General features: G+C 41.3%; 1 protein-coding gene across 3 annotated transcripts in view; it reads left to right on the forward strand.

Annotated features, from left to right (window-relative positions):
- The window catches only part of LOC126176821 (solute carrier family 22 member 7-like), a 232,740-nt gene that overhangs the window by 135,632 nt on the left and 70,365 nt on the right, over nt 1-26,743 (forward strand). For all 3 annotated transcript variants that reach the window (XM_049924007.1, XM_049924006.1, XM_049924005.1), the window contains 3 exons: nt 3,963-4,183; nt 21,703-21,860; nt 22,441-22,609. In XM_049924007.1, coding sequence (XP_049779964.1) covers nt 3,963-4,183; nt 21,703-21,860; nt 22,441-22,609 — 548 coding nt within the window. The remainder of the gene's footprint in view (nt 1-3,962; nt 4,184-21,702; nt 21,861-22,440; nt 22,610-26,743) is intronic.

Below are 26,743 nucleotides of genomic sequence, written 5' to 3' on the forward strand. Positions count from 1 at the left end.
CCTTTTAATTATGATCAATGGTTATTTGTCAGTGCAAGTTTAGTGATTTTTTTAAAAATATATGTGTGTTTTAGATTTTGCCTCTACTCGACGATTGTTGGGGTATTATTTGAAAACAGCAGCCACAATGGATGGAGGCTATGCTGTCCACTGCAAGTCAGTGTCACTGTCATTTGAAATTCTTTGTGAATTATTCTGACCATTATTTGCTGATAATTTATTATCGAATAAACTTATTTATTTATGTTTCTCTGGGTTTCTGTCCATGATCCTTCCATGTATGTCCAGTAGTATGTTCAGGACAACTCAGCTCTCATATTACATTCCAAGAGCAAACAATGGCTTTCAGTTGTTTATGGAGTGTTTATTTTATACTCATTCTCACATTTCATAAAGAAGTTTACCTACCTCTTTAGCAGACCACTTGTGTTTATGCATTAAAAACGCTTTGTTGTATCTACTTTAGAATTTGCAGTCATTTTTACACCAATCTGAGGAAAACTTGGTACCTTTTAGCATTGTTGATAGAGTTTTCCAGACTTAGGAACAATATTGTGACATTTTACAGTCATCATAATAGCGGTAAATAATTAATTTAATCCTCTGTTGAGTCTTGCACCAAGTATTAGCTATTGATAAAATACTGAACGTCTTTACTGGTGTAGACATCCCTTTGGTGACAGTATGCAACAGCAGATGGATGAGCAGTTGATGAAATTACGCGTTTCTTAGAGTGTGTGGAACAGTATTTGAAGTAAAACTGATGTTCAACAATTACATATTACGAATTTCTTAGATACATTTTTAAAATGTATGCTGTATTGTAATTATGTATACGGAGAATGATGTATACTCTTTCCAATATTCCATAGCTTCTGAAGAAATCAACCAAATCCACAGGTGAGCCAGTTCATAAACTACTGTTTGAACTCATTAATGAAAATATAGTTCACAACATTTTCGTCATTTTTGCAGTACAGATACTTTTTTAAGTGTGCACATAGTTCACTCATAGATGTGGAAATGCAGCAAAGTATCGTATTTTTAATACATACTTTCTGTCGTTCGGATATTTTTTAGCACAGCCCAGATGGGGCTACATTGTAATGGGTTGTTTCATTTTAATTGTTGTTAAACCACTAGGCTGTGAAAGGGGGAGAGAAGAGGGGATGGATGTGGTAATTTATGCTCTGTATCTTTACACCGTGTTACTGAAATATCACGGAAATAGTGCACATTGGTGTCATATTTACACACCATTGCACTTTGACTCACTGGAGTGAAGCAGAGTTTGCGTGGGTGTATGAAGCACAGTTGAGGTAGGTTCCCCATTTTCAACATTTCTTTAAATTTATTTATTGAAGGTGCATTGTGATGGGTTGCGTCACATTAGTATTTCACTTTTATTGTTTGACAAGAAAGGAGATCGTTAGGGAAGAAGATTTCTATTTCCTACTGATACAATTCGGGTTCGTTCCATCACCTAGAATTTTTGACTTGATATTTAATTTTTAATACTTCACTGAGACTGGTTGGTGAAGGTGGGATATGTGGAGGGAAACGACCATGGCTTGGAGACATCATTGATAAGGAGGAGTGTGATTTGTTACGTGATAAGGTGCCGTGGCTGCCACCATCTTGGGCTTTCTGTTCAATGATCTGGGTCATATTATGTAAACAAATTAAGCCAGAATGTTCATTTGAAATAAAATGGGCCAGATAGCTGGGATTATCTGCAAGTATAATTTGCCCATAGAAAGAGATTCTTAGTCCTATGTGATACTCTTACACCATTTGCGATCCAGACTCATGAGTTTTCCTGCGTGAACGTTGTACCTTGACTCGTTTTAATGAACAGGATGATACATGTCAAAGAATACTGAGGTTTTCTTTTCAACATTATATTCTTTGTAAACACTATGTCAGGGTTTATGATGTAGTTTTTTAAACACTTTAATATTCATAAGATATTTGACACTTCTTATGTGTATGAATGCAAATGACGACATTTCTTTGTTTTCGGTAAACTACTGTCTAAGAAGATGCCCTGGTGGACAGTCAGGACACTCACATATTGGGCAAATTCTGGGCCTAGGAATGCTGCATCTATTTAGCTTCTGGAATTTTACATTTTTCTTGTTGGATCCGCAGTTAAATTTTGAAAACTGACGTCTGCTAGGAGATTTTTTATATTAATATGTGCACGAACTATTTCCAAATTGCATATTAAAATGACCACATAATATCCCCACTTAACTTCTGAATTGATGGAAGTACTTGACACTTTCAAGATTCCACTTTCAAGTCTGTTCAGAAACTCAGCCGTAGTCATTAAGTAAATGGTACATTAATTATGTTGGTCTTTTAGATTAGGCTGCTTCATTTCAACAGCACAATGTTCAAAACGTTCGTCAAAATTTAAGTGGTCAGTTTTGTAGAAAGTGCTTAATTCTCTGCCCTCCGTTATGAGTAATTTGGGCAGATAACCGCCTGTTGTTAGACCTGACTGCACCCACCATTGTATGGCAGTACTTGAATGACGCAGTGGTTACCAGTAGTGACTGTAGTAGCTCAGTTGCCTCATTGTTGGGATCCAAATCAAAGTGTTGTCTATCTAACCAATCCACTCGAAGAAAGACGCATTAACCATGATCAGTAGCAGAGTTTTATTAGAATGAGTTGATCATAATCTTCGAACAGAGGTTTTTGAACTGAATAGACCTAATTATCATTCTAAGGGGATTCGTAGTAGCTGAATGAATTGTGCAGGATCACCGTCACTCCCTTCTTCCAACCAGTTACAACACGACCTCTACTTGTGTACGCTCTCTGCATGTCCATGCCGTCTATTGTTCACCTATCACTTTCGTGCGGGGCTAAACAGCATACAAGTAGTAACTATATTCAAAACATTAATCAATAAAAACTGTAATTTAAGTAGCCCATCTGAAACACTTACTGTTTCAAAAAGCTGATTGAACTTTGACCAAACATCTCTCTCTCTCTCTCTCTCTCTCTCTCTCTCTCTCTCTCTCACACACACACACACACACACACACAAACAAACACACAAACAGAAAGAATGGGTGGGGGTGGGGTTTGGGAGGGAAGGAGGGAGGGAGGTAGGGAATGAAAGAGAGAGAGATTAATTCACTACACAACATTTACTAAATAAAATAAAAGTGCATCAGCTGTTACTTAGGGCCATAGTGTCATCTGTAGCTGTTATCTTCCAGGAGAAATTTTCCAGATATGTCGGTTCTTACTGCGTTTGAGATTTATGTTTGGAACATGACAGGTAAAATCGCTAACCTCTGCTAACGACATTACTATGCTTTGTTTCTTAAGTGACATCAGCTATCGTCAAGCAGTACAAGTGTCACTATGGTAAATCACATTGGAGTAGATAGCCCACTAGTACTAATTAATTATGTACTGCATAATATATAGGCTAGCATTTATACTAGCAGTTGTGAGAATGTTACTGAATCTGGCGAATTCCACTACAAGCTGTATGCAAGTCATCAGCTTATTTCTCCAGACGCTACATTCCTATTAGCGCCAAGTTTTGCCCCATTTATTGTTTGAGAATTACTATTACCCCTCATTATTTCTTTTAACGGCATTTTCGTACTGAAACTGTCTGTACTCTAACATTTTAACAAGATTACTTGACTTTAAGGACGCTCAACGGACATTTTAACAAAAGATCTATCACTAATTTATGGGCCATCCATCATTCAGTTCCACTACGTTTGCATCTTCATTGAGACTTTTTCCAAACATTAGCTGGTATTATTGGTATTATGCTATGCTTTTTGTAGTGAGAAAATAACTGGAATGTCTATCATACAGTTCCTGCAGTGCAGAAGAAGTACAATTCTTTCTAACATACATTTAAACTTAAAATAAATCATTTACCTTTTCCGAGAACTGTTACAGTTATTTTATGTTTTAGGAAGGGAGAAGTGTACAGCAGTTGCGAGATGAAGGTACCAAACCAAGAGAACGAAACAACACCATGTATGTACGGTTGGGAATATGACGACACTTGGTTTTCAGCAACTGCCTCCTCCCAGGAAGACTGGGTATGCGAAAGAGAAATGTACCCTAACACCATATATTCTGTCAGTCACTTCATTTCCATCGCTTTTGCTGTTCTGCTTTTCTTCGTTGGCGACAGGTAAATCCCTAAAGTTATAATAGGTACTTAGTCTTGTAAGGAAACTATAGAAATTTATCTCAGTGATTAAAAGAGACCTGGTTTCGATACGAAAGAATGAATTGTGTGTAGCGTATAACTTTCAAGCTGTCTACTTGAGACAATATATCAAACACAAATCTACTTTGTTCAAATTCATTTCCTCTACTTCCACGAGTGTTACGCAGCTAGCACGAAAAAATAATCGTAACCGTTTAAAAAAAACTGAGGCGCGGTTTACACTGAGGCAATATAACATGTTCAAAAATGGTTCAAATGGTTCTGAGCACTATGCGACTTAACTTCTGAGGTCATCAGTCGCCTAGAACTTAGAACTAATTAAACCTAACTAACTTAAGGACATCACACACATCCATGACCGTGGCAGGATTAGAACCTGCGACCTTAGCGGTCACACGGTTCCAGACTGAAGCGCCTAGAACCGCACGGCCACACCGGCCGGCAATATAACATGTGATACGTGATACGATGCAGAAGCACCCGCATTTGAAGAGCGTATAGAAAATACTGGAAGCGAATTATTTGGTTCACACATGTGTTTCTATCGTCCCGCCCGGAAAAATACTGGGTGCTGCTTTATCCACGCAACTCGAACCGTACGATACGCTGGGGTTGAAATTTCAAGTCATCCAGTTTGCCTTAAAAAAATTGTTTTATGTACATGATGCAAAGCTTCGTCCGTCTCTGTAGTTGGTTTCCCTGTAAAGCTTTTACTTTTTGCTTAAAAAAACAAAAACCACTGTTTTTGGTTTCGGGCCTGTTCTCCGCTACGCAGTCTTTCTTATTCGATTTTAAGGAAACTATTCGGAAAACAAATATTTTTGCGCGTCTTACAGCCACACATCACAACCTGATAATGAACTGGTTTTCATTCCGTTATTGACCATATTTAATGTGATACTTATAAGTAAAATACAGCACCGTTCATATTTTGAGAAGTTTGTAGTGGAAAATGTTCGAGCAGTCGCTGGCCAGGTTACAGTTGGTGCATGTTACTGCATATATTGCTGCATGACAAATATAGATAACATGTCTAAATTGTTTTTAACGCTGCAAGGAGAGCCGTACCACTTTCCAGTCTCGAGGAAATACGTGATACATTCCGGCGTTTGGCCGCCACATGCGACACCGCACAACGCTCGACGCTATGTCCACGCACCACGCTGTGCTGAGCTGTTTCACATTGCTGCTGATACAATCCGAAGCAGGCGTTAGGATTCTCCCGTCGTAATGAACTTCTTCCATTTCTAACACAACATTGCCTAGCCCTACACAGAACTCAACATGTAACACTATATCATCGATGGTGACTCATCTGACTTCAGATCCGGCAACGTTCTTTATAAATACAAGTGAATCTGAAAATCATACTCTGCCGTAACATACTGAACAGTTGCAGCTTTTCAAATTGTATTCATGATTTGTATACCTATTTCATGGCGATATTTTTCACGCAGTTCACACACTTTCACCAATTTATGTTATTCTATTGAGTAATTTCTCGGCAGAATAAAGAGCAAGTCGCGAATTTGTGTCTTGCTTTGTTAGAGTAGGTAATACTAGTTGCTCCAAAAAGTGGAAACTGTGGTGTCACCGCCAGACACCACACTTGCTAGGTGGTAGCTTTAAATCGGCCGCGGTCCATTAGTACATGTCGGACCCGCGTGTCGCCACTGTCAGTAATTGCAGACCGAGCGCCACCACACGGCAGGTCTAGAGAGACGTACTAGCACTCGGCCCCAGTTGTACGACGACTTTGCTAGCGACTACACGGACGAAGCCTTTCTCTCATTTGCCGAGAGACAGTTAGAATAGCCTTCAGCTAAGTCCATGGCTACGACCTAGCAAGGCGCCATTAGCCTTACAGTGCTTGTATTTAAAGACTCTCAATTGTATCGTCAAGAGCGATGTACCACAATGATGGAATAAAGTTAAGTATTCGAGGAGCTACGTACTTTTCTTTATAGCATTCATTAAGTATCCTGTTTCAGACCTCACGCCAGCCGGCGTGTGTGTACGCGTGCCTTTCGGTTACCCGTCACTGTGGACTGGCTGTCTTGTCAGTCCACAACAGAAACTATCTGGACTCATGCAATTTTGTCATATGATGACATGATGGAGACCATGGCTGTTGTTTGAAGACAAATGTTGATGGTGTTAGGACAGCAACCAGCCACAAATTTACTTTCAGTTCCTTTATTCAAAGGGTACCGTTACCGGTTTCGAATCGTTGTGATTCATCCTCAGACGGTTTACATGCTTTGTTTGTGACATGTGGTGTGTTTTTTACAGGTTAATTGTCCTAAAATATAAATAATACATAATTATAAACACGCCACACACAGATGGTTGCGTTACAGATTTTCGTTGCATGTGACTTACGTGAAACGTCGGTTTCGAGTGTTTGTTTTCATAAAATTCGTCCAACAGATGTAAATGCATTCTCACTGCATTTTTATTGTTGCACACGTAAATTGTTCTCACTGAACACTTAAGATTTGTCACTGAGAAGATTTCTACTACGGACCACATGTTTTGATACATACAAAGAGCTTACAAACATATGAGTATTACAGATGCTATGATATATCGTAACATTTGACGATGATGTCCTATGTTTGGAAAGGATCATATATTCATTTACACAACTGTAATGCCTTTTACACTAGTACAGAGACATTGAATTTTTAAGTTGATATTTCTAAATTAGGTAAAATTGTATATTATTTAATTACATGTAGCATCATGAGAATTATAGTAACATATAAATTTGCTACTTGATCTGCAGCATATATATAACATCTGTGATACTCATATGTTTGTAAGCTCTTTGTATGTATCAAAACATGTGGTGCGTGGTAGAAATCTTATCAGTGACAAATCTTAAGTGTTCAGTGAGAACAATTTACGTGTGCAACAATAAAAATGCAGTGAGAATGCATTTACATCTGTTGGACGAATTTTATGAAAACAAACACTCGAAACCTACGTTTCACGTAAGTCACATGCAACGAAAATCTGTAACGCAACCATCTGTGTGTGGCGTGTTTATAATTATGTATTATTTATATTTTAGGACAATGAATCTGTAAAAAAGCACACCATATGTCATAAAGAAAGCATGTAAACCGTCTGAGGATGAATCACAACGATTCGAAACCGGTAACGGTACCCTTTGAATAAAGGAACTGAAAGTAAATTTGTGGCTGGTTGCTGTCCTAACACCATCAACATTTATCTGGACTCATTTTGTAGAATTCGTTGAATTTGTGTTCGTTTTGAGAGAGATCACGACATTCGCAGCTGGACTAGCATTGATATTAATAGCATTGAACGGGTGCATCCAGTACTTTCTTTCCTTTTTCAGTTTTTTGGGCTTTAAACACGGACAATCCACAATATCGTACTATTTAGAAGAGCTCATGATTGCAGCTGAGCCAGATACATGATTCGTGCTTTCTTGTTTGTCGTAACGGAGGCCGCATCGTTTATCACTTCTCGTATCGTATCACCCCAATGGGGTCTCTGGCAATCCATCAAGTGGGACTGAAGGTGGACAAGTAGTACTTGAATAATGATGACATAACCAGCGACTGTATTTTAATATAACTTCGTTCATTCTTTTTAAAACATACTAGCATTTCCGACACCACATGGTGTCATCTTCAGGCCCCGAACGAAACCTGCCATCCACAACCGTTTTCATGTGCAATGAGTAACATTGTATGAAGCGGTCCTAACTGGCGAAACTGGTGGCATGTTTTAAAAAGAATAAACGTCGTTAGATTCAAATACAGCCGCTGGTTTTGTCATCATTTTTCAAGTACGGCGCAATGGAAGCCAGTGTCGTACCGACAAGCGTCGCACTACACCACTTTTATTACAAGGAATCGTACGGTATATCATATCGCCTCAGCGAGAACCGCGTCTTAGAGTTTCGTCATTCGAAGTACCTGCTCATTTATACTAATCTAAAACAGTTTACCCAATGAGAGCTTACAGAAAACTATTCTGCAGTCATGTTTAGCAATGTTAATCAAACACATTCCGGTTTACTAGAACCGGAACTATTTCTATACTATAGCTAAGGATTTACCGAAAACGGACTTGCTGCTCGTCATGGCGCACCCTACTGGTAGTGTTCATTACTATCAGATGTAGAGTCGGATTAGTTTATTTTATATGTAAAAGTCGGCGATGTTTGTTAAGATTAAAGGCGATACGTGATTCACTACTTCAAAAAAAATAGCGTATTAATGTATATTAATCTTCTCCTCAAGGCAAAGGTACCATCATTGTTATATAATTTTTTTAGATTTACTACTGAACTTTCTACTGATTACCTACGTTATACGTTGCAGAATTGTAGGATTTCCCTTGACAGGCGGGCGGCACACTAGACAGATAAATGTTATGCTGATAGCAGAGCACTTGTGGAGTGCTGATGGGAGTTTTAGGCCAGGGGTCTCCAAACTAGGGCCCGCGGGCCGAAACCGGCCCGCGAGGTCCGGCAAACCGGCCCGCGTTAGCTGGCCGGACATCCCCGGTATCCGGCCCGCCAAATATTTGAGGTGGTACCTATACTGCCAACAACAAAGCTTCGAGGCCTATCGCGACCAATACACCGCGACATTGTCGGAGCTCTATCTTTACAAAGCGGACGGTCATTGTTAAACTTGTGGCTATCCACAATAAACAGACAGACCATTCTCCGTGCGATAGTGAAAAAAAAGAACGGTTAACAGACAAGTTTGGCGAAAACATTTTAAGTAAAAAATTGTTTGTATTTTATTCTACTCACGAGTCTGGTGCAAGTCTTTCAAATGGACGCCACTTCGGCGACTAGCCTTAGTAATCAATCATTACGGAAGATGCTTCTTAAGCGAGGTTTCACTTTCTTTTGATTACTTTGTAAAATACATACAGTCCACCAATCAAAATTATGTAGTTAAATAAAAATCGTAGTTCGTTTCAGTGCTAGCTATTCCCACAACCTTAGATTTTTGCGATTTCATCTTTCCTTTCGCCTTACATTACGGTGATCATGGAGTGCTAGGGTGCTTTAATCCCACTATGTAGATCTTGGCCCTTATGACTTCGTGGAGGAGGCAATGTGGCCCGCGGACCAAAAAGTTTGGAGACTCCTGGACAAGGCGAGAGTTTGAGGTCCTCTAGTGAACCCTCGCCTATCGATATGCAGAGAGCGAAATCAGATCGCTTAAAAAATAAAGACACTTAGAACATGAAAACTGTAATAATTGCCGAAGCATTCGTAACAACGCCCCTGAATTTACCGCCCTCCATGAAGGCTGTGAATCTCAAATTACACTGGCGCAAAAAATTGCAAAACCAAAAAATAATTAATGTAGAGTAATGAAAATCCACGAATACATTTGCCTAGGTAATATATTTATGTGATTGATATTACAAGAACAATAGTTAAAGTAAGCGTGAGATAAGTCACTGCAACTGTGAAATGCTGGTAGATTAGAACCGGCTTAGCCACCAGAATATTGAACGCAAGCGTGCAGACGTGCAGGCATTGTGCTGTACAAGTACCGGATGTCAGCTTGTCAGCTTGTGGAATGGAGTTCCACGCCTTTTGCACTTGATCGGGCAGTACAGGGGCGGTTAGTGATGGCTGTGCATAACACCGGTGTTCTCGTCCGATGATGTTCCGTACGAACTCGATTAGAGACAGACCGGATGATCTAGCAGGCCAAGGCAACATGTCGACACTCTGTAGAGCATACTGGACTACAGTAGCGGTACGTGGGCCAGTGTCATCCTGCTGGAAAACACACCCTGGAATACTATTCATGAATTGCAGCACAACCGCTCAAGTCACTTGACTGTCGAACATATTTGCAATCAGGATGCGTGGGATAACCATGACAGTGCTCCTGCTGTCATACGAGATAGTACTGCAGCCATAACTCCAGGTGTAGGTACAGTGTGTCTAGTACGCTGAAGGGTTGGTTGTAGGTGCTACACACGGCTATCACTGGCACCGAGGCAGGACCAGCTTTCATCAGCAAACACAACAGACCTCAACCCTGCCCTTCAATGGTTCTCGCTTGACGCTAATCAAGTCGCAAATGCCGATGGTTGGGGGTCAATGGGATGCACGCTGCAGGGCGTCTGGCTCGGAGTTGTCCTCGAAGTAATCATTTTGTGACAGTTCGTTGCGTCACGGTGGTGCCAACTGCTGCTCAGACTGCTGCTGCAGATGCAATACGATGCGCCACAGCCACAAGCCGAACACGACGGTCTTCCTTCTCGGTAGTGTCACGTGGCCTTCCCGAGCCCGGTCTTCTTGCGACCATACTGTTTCGTAACCGCCGCTGCCAGCAATCATGTACAGTGGCTATATTCCTGCCAAATCCTTCTGCAAATATTACAGGAGAAACATCAATTTTCTCGTAGCACTATTACTCGATCTCGTTCAGACTCAGTGAGGAGTTGATAATGGTGTCTTTGTCGCCTTAACGGCATTATTGATTGACATCGATTCGACACGTCCAATCGCAGAGGTAACTAACGCTCACAGCCGTTCCAGCATGTATTTAAAGCAAACCTGATTGGTGTCCTCATAGTGGCGCAACTAGCGCCAGTCTTATGAGACTGGTGCGAAATTTTAATAGACATCATCTTTCAGATGGAAAACTAGAAACACGCCTACCACCTTCCGTTTATGTCGCATAACTCCTTCTTGGTGTTCCGACTTTTTTCCCCTCAGTGTTTAATCGGAACCAAGAGCAGGATGAAATCCCAAGTATGTAAATAGCTCCGACGTATTTAATGAGTCATGGGACGTATATCGAAGACACAAACTAGATTTTGTTGTTGTGGTCTTCAGTCCTGAGACTGGTTTGATGCAGCTCTCCATGCTACTCTATCCTGTGCAAGCTTCTTCATCTCCCAGTACCTACTGCAACCTACATCCTTCAGAATCTGCTTAGTGTATTCATCTCTTGGCCTCCCCCTACGATTTTTACCCTCCACGCTGCCCTCCAATACTAAATTGGTGATCCCTTGATGCCTCAGAACATGTCCTACGAACCGATCCCTTCTTCTGGTCAAGTTGTGCCACAAATTTCTCTTCTCCCCAATCCTATTCAATACTTCCTCATTAGTTATGTGATCTACCCATCTAATCTTCAGCATTCTTCTGTAGCACCACATTTCAAAAGCTTCTATTCTCTTCTGGTCCAAACTATTTACCGTCCATGTTTCACTTCCATACATGACTACACTCCATACAAATACTTTCAGAAATGACTTCCTGACACTTAAATCTATAGTCGATGTTAACAAATTTCTCTTCTTCAGAAACGCTTTCCTTGCCATTGCCAGTCTACATTTTATATCGTCTCTACTTCGACCATCATCAGTTATTTTGCTCCCCAAATAGCAAAACTCGTTTACTACTTTAAGTGTTTCATTTCCTAATCTAATTCCCTCAGCATCACCCGACTTAATTCGACTACATTCCATTATCCTCGTTTTGCTTTTGTTGATGTTTATCTTATATTCTCCCTTCAAGACACCATCCATTCCGTTCAACTGCTCTTCCAAGTCCTTTGCTGTCTCTGACAGAATTACAATGTCATCGGCGAACCTCAAAGTTTTTATTTCTTCTCCATGGATTTTAATACCTACTCCGAATTTTTCTTTTGTTTCCTTTACTGCTTGCTCAATATACAGATTGAATAACATCGGGGAGAGGCTACAACCCTGTCTTACTCCCTTCCCAACCGCTGCTTCCCTTTCATGTCCCTCGACTCTTATAACTGCCACCTGGTTGCTGTACAAATTGTAAATAGCCTTTCGCTCCCTGTATTTTACCCCTGCCACCACCAGAATTTGAAAGAGAGTATTCCAGTCAACATTGTCAAAAGCTTTCTCTAAGTCTACAAATGCTAGAAACGTAGGTTTGCCTTTCCTTAATCTTTCTTCTAAGATAAGTCGTAAGGTCAGTATTGCCTCACGTGTTCCTTTATATCTACGGAATCCAAACTGATCTTCCCCGAGGTTGGCTTCTACTAGTTTTTCCATTCCTCTGTAAAGAATTCGTGTTAGTATTTTGCAGCTGTGGCTTATTAAACTGATTGTTCGGTAATTTTCACATCTGTCAGCACCTGCTTTCTTTGGGATTGGAATTATTATATTCTTCTTGAAGTCTGAGGGTATTTCACCTGTTTCATACATCTTGCTCACCAGATGGTAGAGTTTTGTCAGGACTGGCTCTCCCAAGGCTGTCAGTACTTCCAATGGAATGTTGTCTACTCTGGGGGCCTTGTTTCGACTCAAGTCTTTCAGTGCTCTGTCAAACTCTTCACGCAGTATCGTATCTCCCATTTCATCTTCATCTACATCCTCTTCCATTTCCATAATACTGCCCTCAAGTACATCGCCCTTGTATAGACCCTCTATATACTCCTTCCACCTTTCTGCTTTCCCTTCTTTGCTTAGAACTGGATTTCCATCTGAGCTCTTGATGTTCATACAAGTGGTTCTCTTTTCTCCAAAGGTCTCTTTAATTTTCCTGTAGGCAGTATCTATCTTACCCCTATTGAGATAAGCCTCTACATCCCTACATTTGTCCTCTATCCATCCCTGCTTAGCCATTTTGCACTTCCTGTCGATCTCATTTTTGAGACGTTTGTATTCCTTTTTGCCTGCTTCATTTACTGCATTTTTATATTTTCTCCTTTCATCAATTAAATTCAATATTTCTTCTGTTACCCAAGGATTTCTACTAGCCCTCGTCTTTTTACCTACTTGATCCTCTGCTGCCTTCACTACTTCATCCCTCAAAGCTACCCATTCCTCTTCTACTGTATTTCTTTCCCCCATTCCTGTCAATTGTTCCCTTATGCTCTCCCTGAAACTCTGTACAACCTCTGGTTCTTTCAGTTTATCCAGGTCCCATCTCCTTAACTTCCCACCTTTTTGCAGTTTCTTCAGTTTTAATCTACAGGTCATAACCAATAGATTGTGGTCAGAGTCCACATCTGCCCCTGGAAATGTCTTACAATTTAAAACCTGGTTCCTAAATCTCTGTCTTACCATTATATAATCTATCTGATACCTTTTAGTATCTCCAGGGTTCTTCCATGTATACGACCTTCTATCATAATTCTTAAACCAAGTGTTAGCTATGATTAAGTTGTGCTCTGTGCAAAATTCTACCAGGCGGCTTCCTCTTTCATTTCTTAGCCCCAATCCATATTCACCTACTACGTTTCCGTCTCTCCCTTTTCATACACTCGAATTCCAGTCACCCATGAGTATTAAATTTTCATCTCCCTTCACTATCTGAATAATTTCTCTTATTTCATCATCTCTTCGTCATCTGCAGAGCTAGTTGGCATATAAACTTGTACTACTGTAGTAGGTGTGGGCTTCGTATCTATCTTGGCCACAATAATGCGTTCACTATGCTGTTTGTAGTAGCTTACCCGCATTCCTATTTTCCTATTCATTATTAAACCTACTCCTGCATTACCCCTATTTGACTTTGTGTTTATAACCCTGTAGTCACCTGACCAGAAGTATTGTTCCTCCTGCCACCGAACTTCACTAATTCCCACTATATCTAACTTTAACCTATCCATTTCCCTTCTTAAATTTTCTAACCTACCTGCCCGGTTAAGGGATCTGACATTCCACGCTCCGATCCGTAGAACGGCAGTTTTCTTTCTCCTGATAACGACATCCTCTTGAGTAGTCCCCGCCCGGAGATCCGAATGGGGGACTATTTTACCTCCGGAATATTTTACCCAAGAGGACGCCATCATCATTTAATCATACAGTAAAGCTGCATGCCCTCGGGAAAAGTTACGACCGTAGTTTCCCCTTGCTTTCAGCCGTTCGCAGTACCAGCACAGCAAGGCCGTTTTGGTTATTGTTACAAGGCCAGATCAGTCAATCATCCAGGCTGTTGCCCTTGCAACTACTGAAAAGGCTGCTGCCCCTCTTCAGGAACCACACGTTTGTCTGGCCTCTCAACAGATACCCCTCCGTACCTACGGTACGGCTATCTGTATCGCTGAGGCACGCAAGCCTCCCCACCAACGGCAAGGTCCATGGTTCATGGGGGGGGGGGGGGGGGGGGGGGGACAAGCTAGATATCATTGTTGAAATCGACAGAGACATTAAATCTATCGAGGTCGAAATTGAGTCAGGCTGAAAAATAATCTTGACACCACCAGGCGACCGCGATGAAGTCAAGTTAATCATCCGATATTTTTTCGGCCGCCTGATTCTGCCGTAGCAGTTATAGAGTCATTAAACGAACATTTAAAGTCAGTAGCACGTAAATACCGCAATCACGCAATATCAGTGGCATGTGACTTTTACCTGTCGATTATGGAGTGGGACGTCTAGGGATTCACAGCAGTTGATACGGACATACAGTCGTGTGGAATAATTTCGAACACAGTTTCCAAAAACGATCATGAACTGGCTCTACAACCCATAGTAATGGAAATATTATTTTAGGCCTCGTAGCTATAAACATATCTAACCATACTGACAGTGTCAGTAAGGAGACAGGGATAAGTGATCATGATATCATCAGAGCGACGGTGATTACTAAAATTAACAAAACCATCAAGCACGCTAGGAGATCATATGCTGGAAAGAACAGAGAAGCAGTTCATCGTGCTTGTTGACATTGTCATCGTTGGAGACATAGGATCTGTTGCAAGTTTTATATTAAGGACTGAAATCGCCCAACACAAGATCGCAAGTAAATTTTTATTTTCATTACTAGTTTCGGCTACACATGAGCAATCTTTAGATCTAAAATATAATATTGCAAAGAAGAATACAGCAATGTACAACAATTTATAAGAATCAAAACTATAGATCCAAAATACAAAACTGAACATAAAATTATAAGCAGGTAGTAAGTAGTGTGTAGGCTTAGGGTCCGATGACCTCAGCAACTTGGTCCCATAAGATCTTACCATAAATTTCCAATTCCATTGTAGTATCTGCTCTTGTCTCTCTAAACTTCCGTATTTCTGCGTTTTATTTGTTGCCAAATGTATCGTAATTCCTTAGTAAACGTTTTTACTGATTAGATGTCCGATCCAAGCTTCAGTTTAATTACTTCAAACGGTAAAGGTACCTCCTCAGGCGACAGACTAGTAGCCTTACGGACTTCAGAACTGTACGTGGCAGCTACAAAATTTGAATATGCCTCCCAGTTTTTATGATTAGTGTTAACGCAATAGCTCGACATCTTCCAGATGGTGTGATAAACTCTCTCTGTTCTCCCATTGGCTTGAAGGTGGCAGGGGCTTGTTCGCAGCTTGCGAATTCGGAGAAATCGACAAAATTGCTTCATAAGATCAGATACGAAATAGGTAGCCTCGTTTGTAATTAATATGTCCAGAATGCCAAATGTGAGCAACCAATTATTTACTAATGCTTGAGTAACTGTACTCGTTTTATGGTCAGGAATTGCAACTATTACTGTATAATACCAGAAATAGTCAATTATGGTAATTATTTATCTATTTGCTGATGTCGTTTTATTAAATGGGCTTAAAATGTGTGTTCCAAGCATTTCAAATGGCGTAGACACTCCACGTAGATGTTGTAAAGGAACTTATCGGTGGGTAATATCAACTCGCTGCGCACAAAGTACACAGAACTGCTGACACATTGCTCGACACGTTTTCTAGTCGCAAGTGAAAATTTTTCGGCAATTCGTCAATCAGTTGCTCTTCGCCGACCATGGCCTGACAACATATGATCTAGTGTTTGTGGTAAGATTTCGTTCTAGAAAGCTACAGGTACTCCCACTCGTAATCTGCAGTTTTTGTTCCGCACAACAGGCTGTAGTGCATCACGAACTGAAGTTGCGACTCAAATTGTTGACAGTTGCCATCAGCAGCCTGAGCCTTTCGCCATTCAACAACACTCCTCTCCAGAGTTTGTAGAACTGCAGTTTTTCTACTCAAACTGTCGGCGTTAGCATCGCTTTACCCTAGCTCGTGTATTACCTCGTAATCAAATTCACTCAGACGATGTACCCTTGTTAATCTGCTGCAAGGGTCCTTCAGTCCTAACAACCCTGTGAGAGCAGCGTGATCCGTCACTATTTTAAACTTATGGCAACATCGTTAAGAACAGAAGTATGCAATACCCTAAATTACTGACAGTATATCCTTCTCAATCGTGGAACAATTTTGCTCCGCTTTGTTCAGCTGTCAGATTTGTACGCTACAGGGCGTTCTTTGCTATGTATATTCTGTCCTAGGGCAAACCAGATCGATATTACTCGTATCACGGAACAGAATAAATTCTTGTTCAAAATCATAGAATATCGAAACTGGGTCTAATGTCAGTGTTCACTTGAAAATACTGAACGCCGTCTGACATTTGGTAGACCATTCAAATTTTCCTCCTTTCCGTAACAAACGGTTCAAAGGTCTGGCAATTTCAGAAAAGTTCATTATGAACCAACGATAATAGCTGCAGAGCGCAATGAACCTTCGCAACTGTTCACCTGTCTTCGATGGCAAAAAATTCTGAACTGCTGAGACCAAGCGTTGATGTGTTCTCAGATCGTCCTTGCTAATTATATGCCGAAAGTAATTTACTTGTTTTGCCGCAAAATGACATTTATCGATGTTTAATTGTTAGTAATGCTGTTCTTAGTCTTCTTAATGTGTCTTCCAAACGTTTGTACATGCTCTTCCACGTCCTTTTCAGTCACTATTACGTTATCTAGATAGATCAAACATTGTTTCGGATTCAGTTCTCTCTAAGTACACCATCTAATAATCTCTGAAAGGTGAGAGGTGCATTCTTGAGTCCGAATGGCATTCGACAATAATGTAAATGACCCCCTGGGATGAAAAAAGCTGTCTTTGCTACTTCTATTCGGTTATATCTGCTGTTAAAATTCATTGTGGAGAAGCAGTTACAGTGACCTAAGTTGTCGAGAGTCTCTGTTTGCTTGGTATCAAATACGCCTCGGTGATCGTTCGTGCATTGAGGTACTGTTAGTCACAGCAAAATCTGTATGTTTTAGTCCCATCTGGTGACTTTTTCGGGTACAAAATTACGGGTGCTCACCCACGGACTACCACTATACACAATAATACCGTCAGCTAGCTGCTCGACGATAAATTCTTCCGTTATCAGTTGGACACAATTCGAAATTCAATAGGGATTCTTGTACATTGGAGCATTACTCCCTGTTGGTACTCTGTTTTGCGTGAGTGACGTTGCTGATAACGAACCACTCGGATAAAAAAAAAAACGTGAACTACAGTAACAAAGCTTCTAGTGCTTCTCTATCATTTTCCTGTAAATGTTTCACTTCCAATGAATGCAGATGCATTGACGGTTTGCTTGCGGCAGAGGTCATCACTTGATCTATTCATGTCATCTTCCTCCAAAACATCCAAATTAGCAACTAGTAAACCCTCTGGCAGACTACGTCGTCCCTGCCAAAATTATCGAGATGAACCAGAACCATAAAATCTTTGTTCACGTCACTGACACATACTACTGCGTGGAAAATAGTGAGTGATTTACCCAATTCTTCGTCAGTTTCCAATGGCTGTACAACATATAATAAATCTTTAGGTATATCCATACCTACGCTCACCCAGATCAACGTTGCTATATCTTGCGGTGAACCTTAAGATAGTTTAACACTTGTAACTGCTACTCCTTGCGGAAACAGTTAACACTTTGTGATATTCAGCAAGAAAGTCGAGTCCCAGGATTTTACAATACCCATCACCAACCGCGGAAATAATTATACATTTTCTCGAAAACACTTTAAAACTGAACAGCGCTGTCCCCAATGACTTCACGTCAGATTCAATTACTCCGCGTAACCTGTACTTTGGCGAACGCAGCCTCTCTCTCCCCAAGAGATCCAAACTGACTACTGACACATGAGCCCCTGTGTCCTGTAGAAATTTATGATACTTATCATTTACTTTGCCTGGTAAACAACACCCTGTCTCTGCATACGTTTCTGAAGTCTCGTGTTCCGCTGGGAATGCTATCTGATGACGGTCCCCCATACCTGTTTAACGACCGATTATTAGGAAGTTGCTTGACCCGTACTTTCTTCGGACAGTCACGCGCTTTGTGACCCACCTCTGCACATTCATAAGCTTTGGGCTAACGACATTGTTTTCTGATGTGACTAGTGCGCTCACACATAAAATCCTTCACTTCAGAAAGAAAAACGCCTCGATCACTCTAATGTAGCCGTGTCCATCCCGTCAAATTGTGTAGCAATCCTAACGGCAACAGGTAAGTCATTTGGGTTCCGCATTCTGACTTCCGTGGCATATCAGGAGAAACGTGTTTTAGAAACAAATCCAGAGCCCTATTCTTTGCCTCATACACAATCACTTTGCCAGCCTCCACATTCTGTGTTCATGAGTTCAGTTTCCTAATGCTGTTAGAGAAGGATTCCACTGATTCACCGTACTTCTGGTATAGTACACTGAGTTTTTTACTCAAGAGCCTCATGCTGTCCTGGTTCCGATAGCGCTGTGTTAAATGGTCAGCCAGTTCATCAAACGTTTGGAACTCACTGAAGGTCTCGTGGTACATAACATACATTTTCGCGTCACCCAGTAACCTTAATTTAGCCATATACAACGACGTTTCTCCGACCTCCCAGTTTGGTGGCACCCTTTATATCACTAAAAAAATAAATACATCCTCGGTTGCTTTCCCTTAAAATGGCGATATGGGATAGCTACCGTAGGACCGACGGAATGTGTGAATACATTCGACAGGGTTTTATTTTCTCCTGTATCAAGGAGTTCTTGGCCGCCAATGACGTCCGATTGCTCTCTTCCCTTTAGCATTGCTTTACTGTCTTCCCTTGTTGCGCTGCCGTTTATAACAACGCGGCTGTCTGCCTCTTCAGAGCTTCCACAGTTTAATTCAGAGTCGCTGCTCGAGTTTCTTGCATTTGTCTAAACTCCGTCCGGTACACGAGAAAAGAAGGAAACTGCACACAAACATGGCAAAAACAGGAATTGAACTGTACTTAATCTTTATGCTGTATCATATCCAGCGAGATTCTGCACACTGGTGTGTTACGTGACCAACACTCCCACATCTACTACAGGTAGCTGACAAAGCCTAAATGCACGGCAAGTCATGCCGAGATAAATTACTGTATGGATACCTCACTGGCTGCAAGTAACATCCCTAGTGTTCCCACGGAACTGAGAGGTGTTTGTAGGTTCCTGCGGTCTAACAAACGACGCGTTTAACGTACTGTGATGGTCCCTATGGCTCAACATGGCCATAAGAAAACAAAGAACAATAAAGTATACACGTATCTCTCACTTACCACATCAAATTTGTATGAACTTCAACTCGTAGATATTGACCTCACATCAGAGCTCCATGTATGGTAAGCTGCTGTTGTCCTAGATGTGTGGGTATGGCATCGATGTAGACGTCTCTACCACTTGCTGACAGTAGATATAGGATTATAGGAGTCCAGGCCCCCGACTCCTACAGTCGTCAGGAAAGAGTCGGGCGGGATGCGGTGGTGAAGACCTAGTTACACTGTAGAAAGCCAGGAATACATGACTGACCTAACACTTTTATTGAGCACTAAAATGGGACTGTCATCCAAAGCACCACACCACAGCCAAGCTGATGGAGCCGCGCTTTAGCAACAGAGGAGAACCAGTGCTCACTCTACTCACAGTACAACCAGCAGAGTGAAGCACTAGGTGGAGCCTGCTATATCACAGGGCTGCCTTTGATCCAAGGAATCCGGCGGCCTCCAACTCTGTGTATCGATCTCCGAAGTACTCTCGTTGACGTCGAAGATTTGCACTCAGGCGTCTCACGATGGGTCGATCTGAAGTAATCGATGGCTCATAGGCGGCGGCTCTCACCCCCATTTAGGAAACAGGAGCCATCAGTATCTGTGTTGGCCCAAGTAACAGGATGAGCAACAGGAGTGCTCTCCCTCTTGAAACTCAATGGTGGACAGTGTCCAGGTCACGCAGGTCAGGCCTCCAACAGGCCTGCAGGATGATGGCAGCCTCTGCACCCCAACAGTGTTGCCTCAGAAGTTGGCAGTGTAGATGGGAGCAGCAGCATCCTTTCAGCCGGCCTCATGGTTTCATAGACGATCTAAACAGCAGGCATGCCAGTAGTGAACCTCCTTAGCCTCCCCTCTCACTGGACAGTTGCAACTGACACGACGTATGAGACTACGCACTGGGCAGTCGCCGGCAATCAGCACTCATCAACCAGACAGTTGTTAAGAAGGGTGGAGTATTTATGTTGGCGCTTCCCGTGCGGCCTCCAGCGATTGGGATGGCTACGACATCACATGTTCTGGTTTCCGCTCTCTGTCAGCTCTCCTAATGACTTCAGACATTCGCAACTTAACTTTTCAGAAGCTCTTTTCTGCTGGCTCGACACGTACAGTGTTGCGTTGTACCTAGCCTTAGCCGGCAGGAGTGGCCGTGAGGTTCTAGGCGCTACAGTCTGGAGCCGAGCGACCGCTCCGCTCGCAGGTTCGAATCCTGCCTCGGGCATGGATGTGTGTGATGTCCTTAGGTTAGTTAGGTTTAATTAGTTCTAAGTTCTAGGCGACTGATGACCTCAGAAGTTGAGTCGCATAGTGCTCAGAGCCAACCTAGCCTTAATTACAAAACTCTCTTTTGTCGGTAGTTTGACGGTGTCTCTCGGCTTGCATGGTATTATGCTTCGCTTACAGACTTGGGTGCTCGGTTGTTCTCCCCCGTGTTTCTATAGCTCCAGTGTTTGCCGCATGTCGCTCAGCATTTCCCCCTATCTGGCAGTCTACTTGTCATTGGCACAGGCGGTTCAGTTCTGGAAGCAGCTAAGATAGAACTTGGATGAATTTTTGGATATTATTTTGGGACATAACGAAGTGTTACGGAAATGCTCTGTGAATTCGCACGGAAATCTCTGGAGGGAAACACTAATCACAACGTTTAGAGAACTGACCTTTACAGCTGGCTGCAGAACGATTCTGTTGCAGGAATCTACATCCCGCGTAAATACCATGAAAGCAAGACAAGAGAAGAAAGGGTTCGTATGGAGGCACATTGACAGTCGTTTTTACCTTGCTCCGTTTGCGTGTAGAACGAGAAAGAGTACAAGGGATCCTCTGCCAAGCACCGTATGGTTGCTTTTGCAGTATTTAGGCCTATGTGCACGTAAATGTAGATGTAACTAGGAAATTTCGATCGGATGTCTGCACAATAACTTTTACAAGTTATTAATGGAAGTAGTGATCATTTACTACAAATGGAAACTGGATACATTTCGAACTGTAGAACTCATTTCTCAATGGAACACCAAAGTTGCGTTATTTCAGGTATAGATTCCAGAGCAAAATTTGTTTATGTTTTCTTAATGACATGCACTGAAATACTTATTGTTTCGCTTATCATTATACCGAAACTGTTTATGCTTTTCAGATTTGGCCGGAGGATAGAGTTTCTCACGAGCGTAAGCATGATGGCGGTATCCCGGTCACTGCTGACAGTTTCGGCGCCCGTTTTCCCGCTCTATGTCGCTCTCGCAGCGATAGCAGAGAGTCCAGCCTTGCCTTGCACGGAGTCTGCTACAGCCATTGGTGAGTTTGTCTCACTTTGAAACACTCAGGCATAAATATAGCTGCACATTACTTTTCAGTCAAAAATAGAAAACAGATTAAAACCAAACAGCACACAATATATTGTTCTCGAAAACATTTATAGCACATGGTTTCGTTTATATTTAACTACACATTCATGTATATATATTTATTCCGTCTCGTTGACTTCGTAGAAGCAGATAAAAAAGTTTCTGTAGAGCCTTAACTTTTTCTGCCTTACGATGTCTGTTTTACATTGCTTTCTTTAGTATTACTACCAAGTCTATTTTGTAAACTTTTGCGTTGTGTTACAATCATTTTGTAAAATACCTTTCGTACCCACGCGTTATCTCTATAGGTTCATGCTTATATGCTTAAAATGTCTGAAGCAAACATCTATTAACTGTGCACTAAGTTTCATTCTTGGAAAGAATGCAAAAAAAATTAGTTCTTCCATAATTACCGCCAAAGTATGTATTTACATTACTCGTTCTTTAATTCTGACGTATGTGATTTCGGTTGCAGCAGCAGGACTCTAGATGACAGGAATTTCACCCCATTATCGGTGTATCTGTTTCAGGAATCGAACTGACTGGCATCAAACATCGCTCGCTCGTCAACTTTTTGGTGTTTGTGTTTTACTGTATGGGACCAATTTCTATAGCACTAGCAGCAATGTTGTTACGAAACTGGGTTCACTTTCTACTGCTTTCATCGGTCCCCTGCTTCATTCCGTTGTTGCTGCATAGGTAAGTATTTCTGTAATGAATTACCTTTCTGTCCTCCTTGATTGGACAACCGATTCTCTTTTAATATGGACACGTTGTCATCAGTTGTATCGTAGCTCTCCAGCCTAAATTTTTATTATGTAGACGTTTCGCAAGTATTACCTTCATTCAGAAAATTAAAAAAGATGTAATGTAGTGATATAGAGTCATGAGCTGTTTATAGTGAAGTTACCTACATACGTGTGCTGAACTGTTCCTAATGAAACCTTCACCGACGAGTCAAGCAGTATATTGCTCCCTCCTACGTATATCTCGCGAAGAGACCATGAGGATAAAATCAGAGAGATTAGAGCCCACACAGAGGCATACCGACAATCCTTCTTTCCACGAACAATACGAGACTGGAATAGAAGGGAGAACCGATAGAGGTACTCAAGGTACCCTCCGCCACACACCGTCAGGTGGCTTGCGGAGTATGGATGTAGATGCAGATGTAGAAAGTCGTTAAATGGGTCGATGACTGCACTGGATGGAATGTTATGTGGTAGTGCAGTATTAACAGCTTGGTGTGAGCTATGTGGAAACGTTGTGATGGAGCTTTCGATAGAGTCTTTATTTGTAGAACGGACAGACATGGAATGTACTATACTTTGCAGTAAGGACAAATTTCAGAATGGATTTATCGTTGAAGAAGTAAGTGCCTTTGGGATGAATGTGTAATGTATGGCGCAAATTGAAAGCGGTATAGACTGTTAGAGGCGTTTCATAGCCCCAGTATTACTGAGAAGACGAGAGATAGTGGGATTTGTCAGCTCTAGTTTGTGCAATGCGCTGGGTTCCTAGAGGTACTATTTAAATCTGCAGCGAACTGTGAGCTTAGTTAACTGGTAAAGGTTGCCTGTGGAAGAGATAAGATACATGTAAAAAATTGAGGGAAGAGATTTCAGGTCAAGGATCAACAGAGACTGACAAAAACGGTTGGAGAATTTCTGCAAAATAGTAAAAGTTCGCAATTTGTGTGTCACGGTGGTGAGCAGGTTTCATCCTTTGTTAGCTTTGTTTCAGACAGTTACTAAGAGAGGCTTCCATGTAACTCTGTAGAAGAAAGTTAGTCTTAGCTATTTTATTGTTTTAGTAAAATTTGCTTAATGTTGGTGGACACTAAAGTAGTCGTTGAGGAAACAAACCAGTGACTGGTTAGCCTTTTAACATTCTCTAGGGTCTGGTGTGATAGATCAACAGTGAGGAAACAAACGAATGACTAGTTACCCTATGACTATTGCCTAGCATCTGGCGGGATGGATTAAGAGGTTCTAGAGGTGAAAAAGAATATTGTCCAGACAGAGTAGAAGACGTGCTTCAAAGAAAGCGAGAAGGCTGATTCAAGGGCAATGAAGGCAGTACGGTCGGCGTCCTGGAGTCGGCGTCATTGGGAATGGCTTCTCAACACCTCGAACCTGGGAGGGTTTGTCATAGAGCCCCAAAACACATTGTGCATTAACATCTCCTAGGAATAGACCAAGTGGGGGAGGTAGGAAATAAGGTAGGAAGAAACCCTCCATCCACGACAGACAAACGTTACACAATCCAAGATTACATGGACTGTGCTTTTATAGCAAAATCTGACTAGCTCTTATGCAAGAGATAGCAGTGGAGTGACGTATGTCATTCATACAGACTGTCACACATCCTTGAGTTCTCTCGCCAATGATTTTTTTATTTATTTTTTTTATTTAAGTATCTATCCCCTACCCACAGGGCGTCCGTAGGTTTAAAATATGCCTCCTGTAGACAAAAGCAGTGGCGACGTCCATGTGCTAACAGTGCTCCACATGCGTTCTGAACACATTCATGTTCAACTGTAGTTATGGAGATATTGGAGAGGAGGATAATGTGCGTGACAGGGCTGTCGGCATCGAGTTTTGAGGAACTTATGGCCTGCTCGACGTATCCGTTTCCCTCAACTTTCATTTGAACAATTTTTTTTCGGTAACGCTAGTGAAAAACAACATAAAACAGTTGCATCACCACAGACTACAATAATTGATGCAAACACAGAAACTTTCTCATGAAAGTTCCCCTGCAGAAAGAAAGTTGTGGCTGAGTCTGGAGCCGAAGTCTCAACACCCGAACCAGAAACAGCAATGGATGGAACTACTCCTACTTCGTATATCATAATTAACAGATAAGAGTATCTTGGGTTAAAATATGCGATAACAGTAGCAAAATCTTGCCAGCAAACGTGGGTCAACATACGAGTTGTCTGCTTCAGCACGATACATGTTACAATTTACTGTACACTCATAACTCAAAGGAAGTCTTCCACGTGTCATCCTCACATTTTAATTCAATACTTTACTCGTCTCTATAGCAAGTTACGAATTTTTTCAGACACTACAGATCATTTCGCAAATCTTGATAAGACTGTACAATTCTAGAGTAGCAAGGCTAAGTTCACCCTGTGCCACTTCAATTAATGGCTTTTTAATTGGCTTCAATTCCTGTCATCCCCCCTCCCCCCCCCCTTTTCAGGCAATTGTGCAATGATCTCACAAGATAGCTGCCAAGATAACGGACTATGGCATAACAAGATGGCTTTAAAGATGTCGGACTATAGCGTTACATTATGATATCATAAAAATGGAACACAATGGCAGACTGTGACACACTGTGAGATAGGAAATACATAACATAAATGCTGACTTTAATGCAAACTATGACATCAGATACCTGGTGGTGCTGTAGTTGCTTACCCCCACCATTCACCGACTGAGCCAAAACCTACTATCCGCCTGTCACTTCTGTTCTGTTCACCATGATCGAAGGATCATGAAGTGTCAGAATAGATCAGTCACCACATCCTACAAGAGTAAGAAGAAGAATGCTGTCACATTTGAATGTAAGTATTTTTACTAACCATATCCTGTCATAGCTATTATGTGTTGGGTCTGTATGTGTGTGTGTGTGTTCTTTTCAAGAGACAACAGACACCCCATGCAGCATTACTGCCATGTTGAACCTAGATACACATCTCTTCGAGCATCTATTGACTGCACTGCGACCAATCGTTAATCTGCAGTAGTGCACATACGAGCTACCAGATATATTTGATCAGGACATATAACCATTCACAAAGCCATAGTTAAGTGGTTCTAGTGTAATGCTGTTGCCACAACATATAATTCAATGGCCTGAAGATCAAAGCCTGTAAATGTAGGCATAAAAGCACGTGTCTGTCATGTAGTAATGGAAATTAAGAATGTCAAACATGGTATTAAAGTAAAATTAGCCTGATGGGTTAGAATGAGCTGTGTGGTGCAACACCACACATTGGTAGCCACACGACCACAGAGTATGACCCATCTCATTCTCCTCAAGTCATCTACTGCTTTGGTTTGAGGCTGTCATAGTGATGTATGGAGATACAGCACTCAATGTAGCATCTGGAGACTCCTCCATTCATCTGTGCCATTAAAGTGTTGTGAACTTAAGTGACGTAGGAAATGCATTATTGGTTATATTAGCCAGACTTAGTCAATGGCAGCCAATTATTAAAATTGTATTCAATGATGACATGACCATAGCGTTCATGTGAAGAACATAAAGCAGTGTATGAGCTCATAAGTCTGTGCAGTATCAAAGTCATAAACTATTACCCCCATAAGTATTAACTCCATGTATTCTGAATTTAGAGAAAGAATACCAAAGTCCTTTCTTGCTTCTATATGTCTTAACTACAAAAACGCTGCATTTTTTGAGTATAAGAACAGTTATTTGGAGAATACTGTACAGCTGTTGATGAAGTGAAAAAGAACTCACTGCAAGGTGATATACTACACCCAATGTATGCTTTTTGACGTAAGATAGTATAATAATCAAGCATAGTTTTTATTAATTTCACCATCCTCTCATTCAAGTACGAGTTTTAAAGTTTATGAAGAAGTACATCTATCATAGCTCACTGAGTAAGGTATCTGAGGAGGTTACTATGAATATAATAGGGTTATCACCAAACTGATTGAGCTACTGTGGCTGCACATTTTTAAAGGAAAAACCTATATATGAAAAACTTATTTTATCTGACTTTGTGCGTATCATAAAGTTTATAACAAGGTTCACATTCAGAAGTAAGCACATCACTCCAACACTTGATAC

The sequence above is a fragment of the Schistocerca cancellata genome, chromosome 3 (assembly GCF_023864275.1).
Source record: "Schistocerca cancellata isolate TAMUIC-IGC-003103 chromosome 3, iqSchCanc2.1, whole genome shotgun sequence".
Taxonomy (NCBI): domain Eukaryota; kingdom Metazoa; phylum Arthropoda; class Insecta; order Orthoptera; family Acrididae; genus Schistocerca; species Schistocerca cancellata.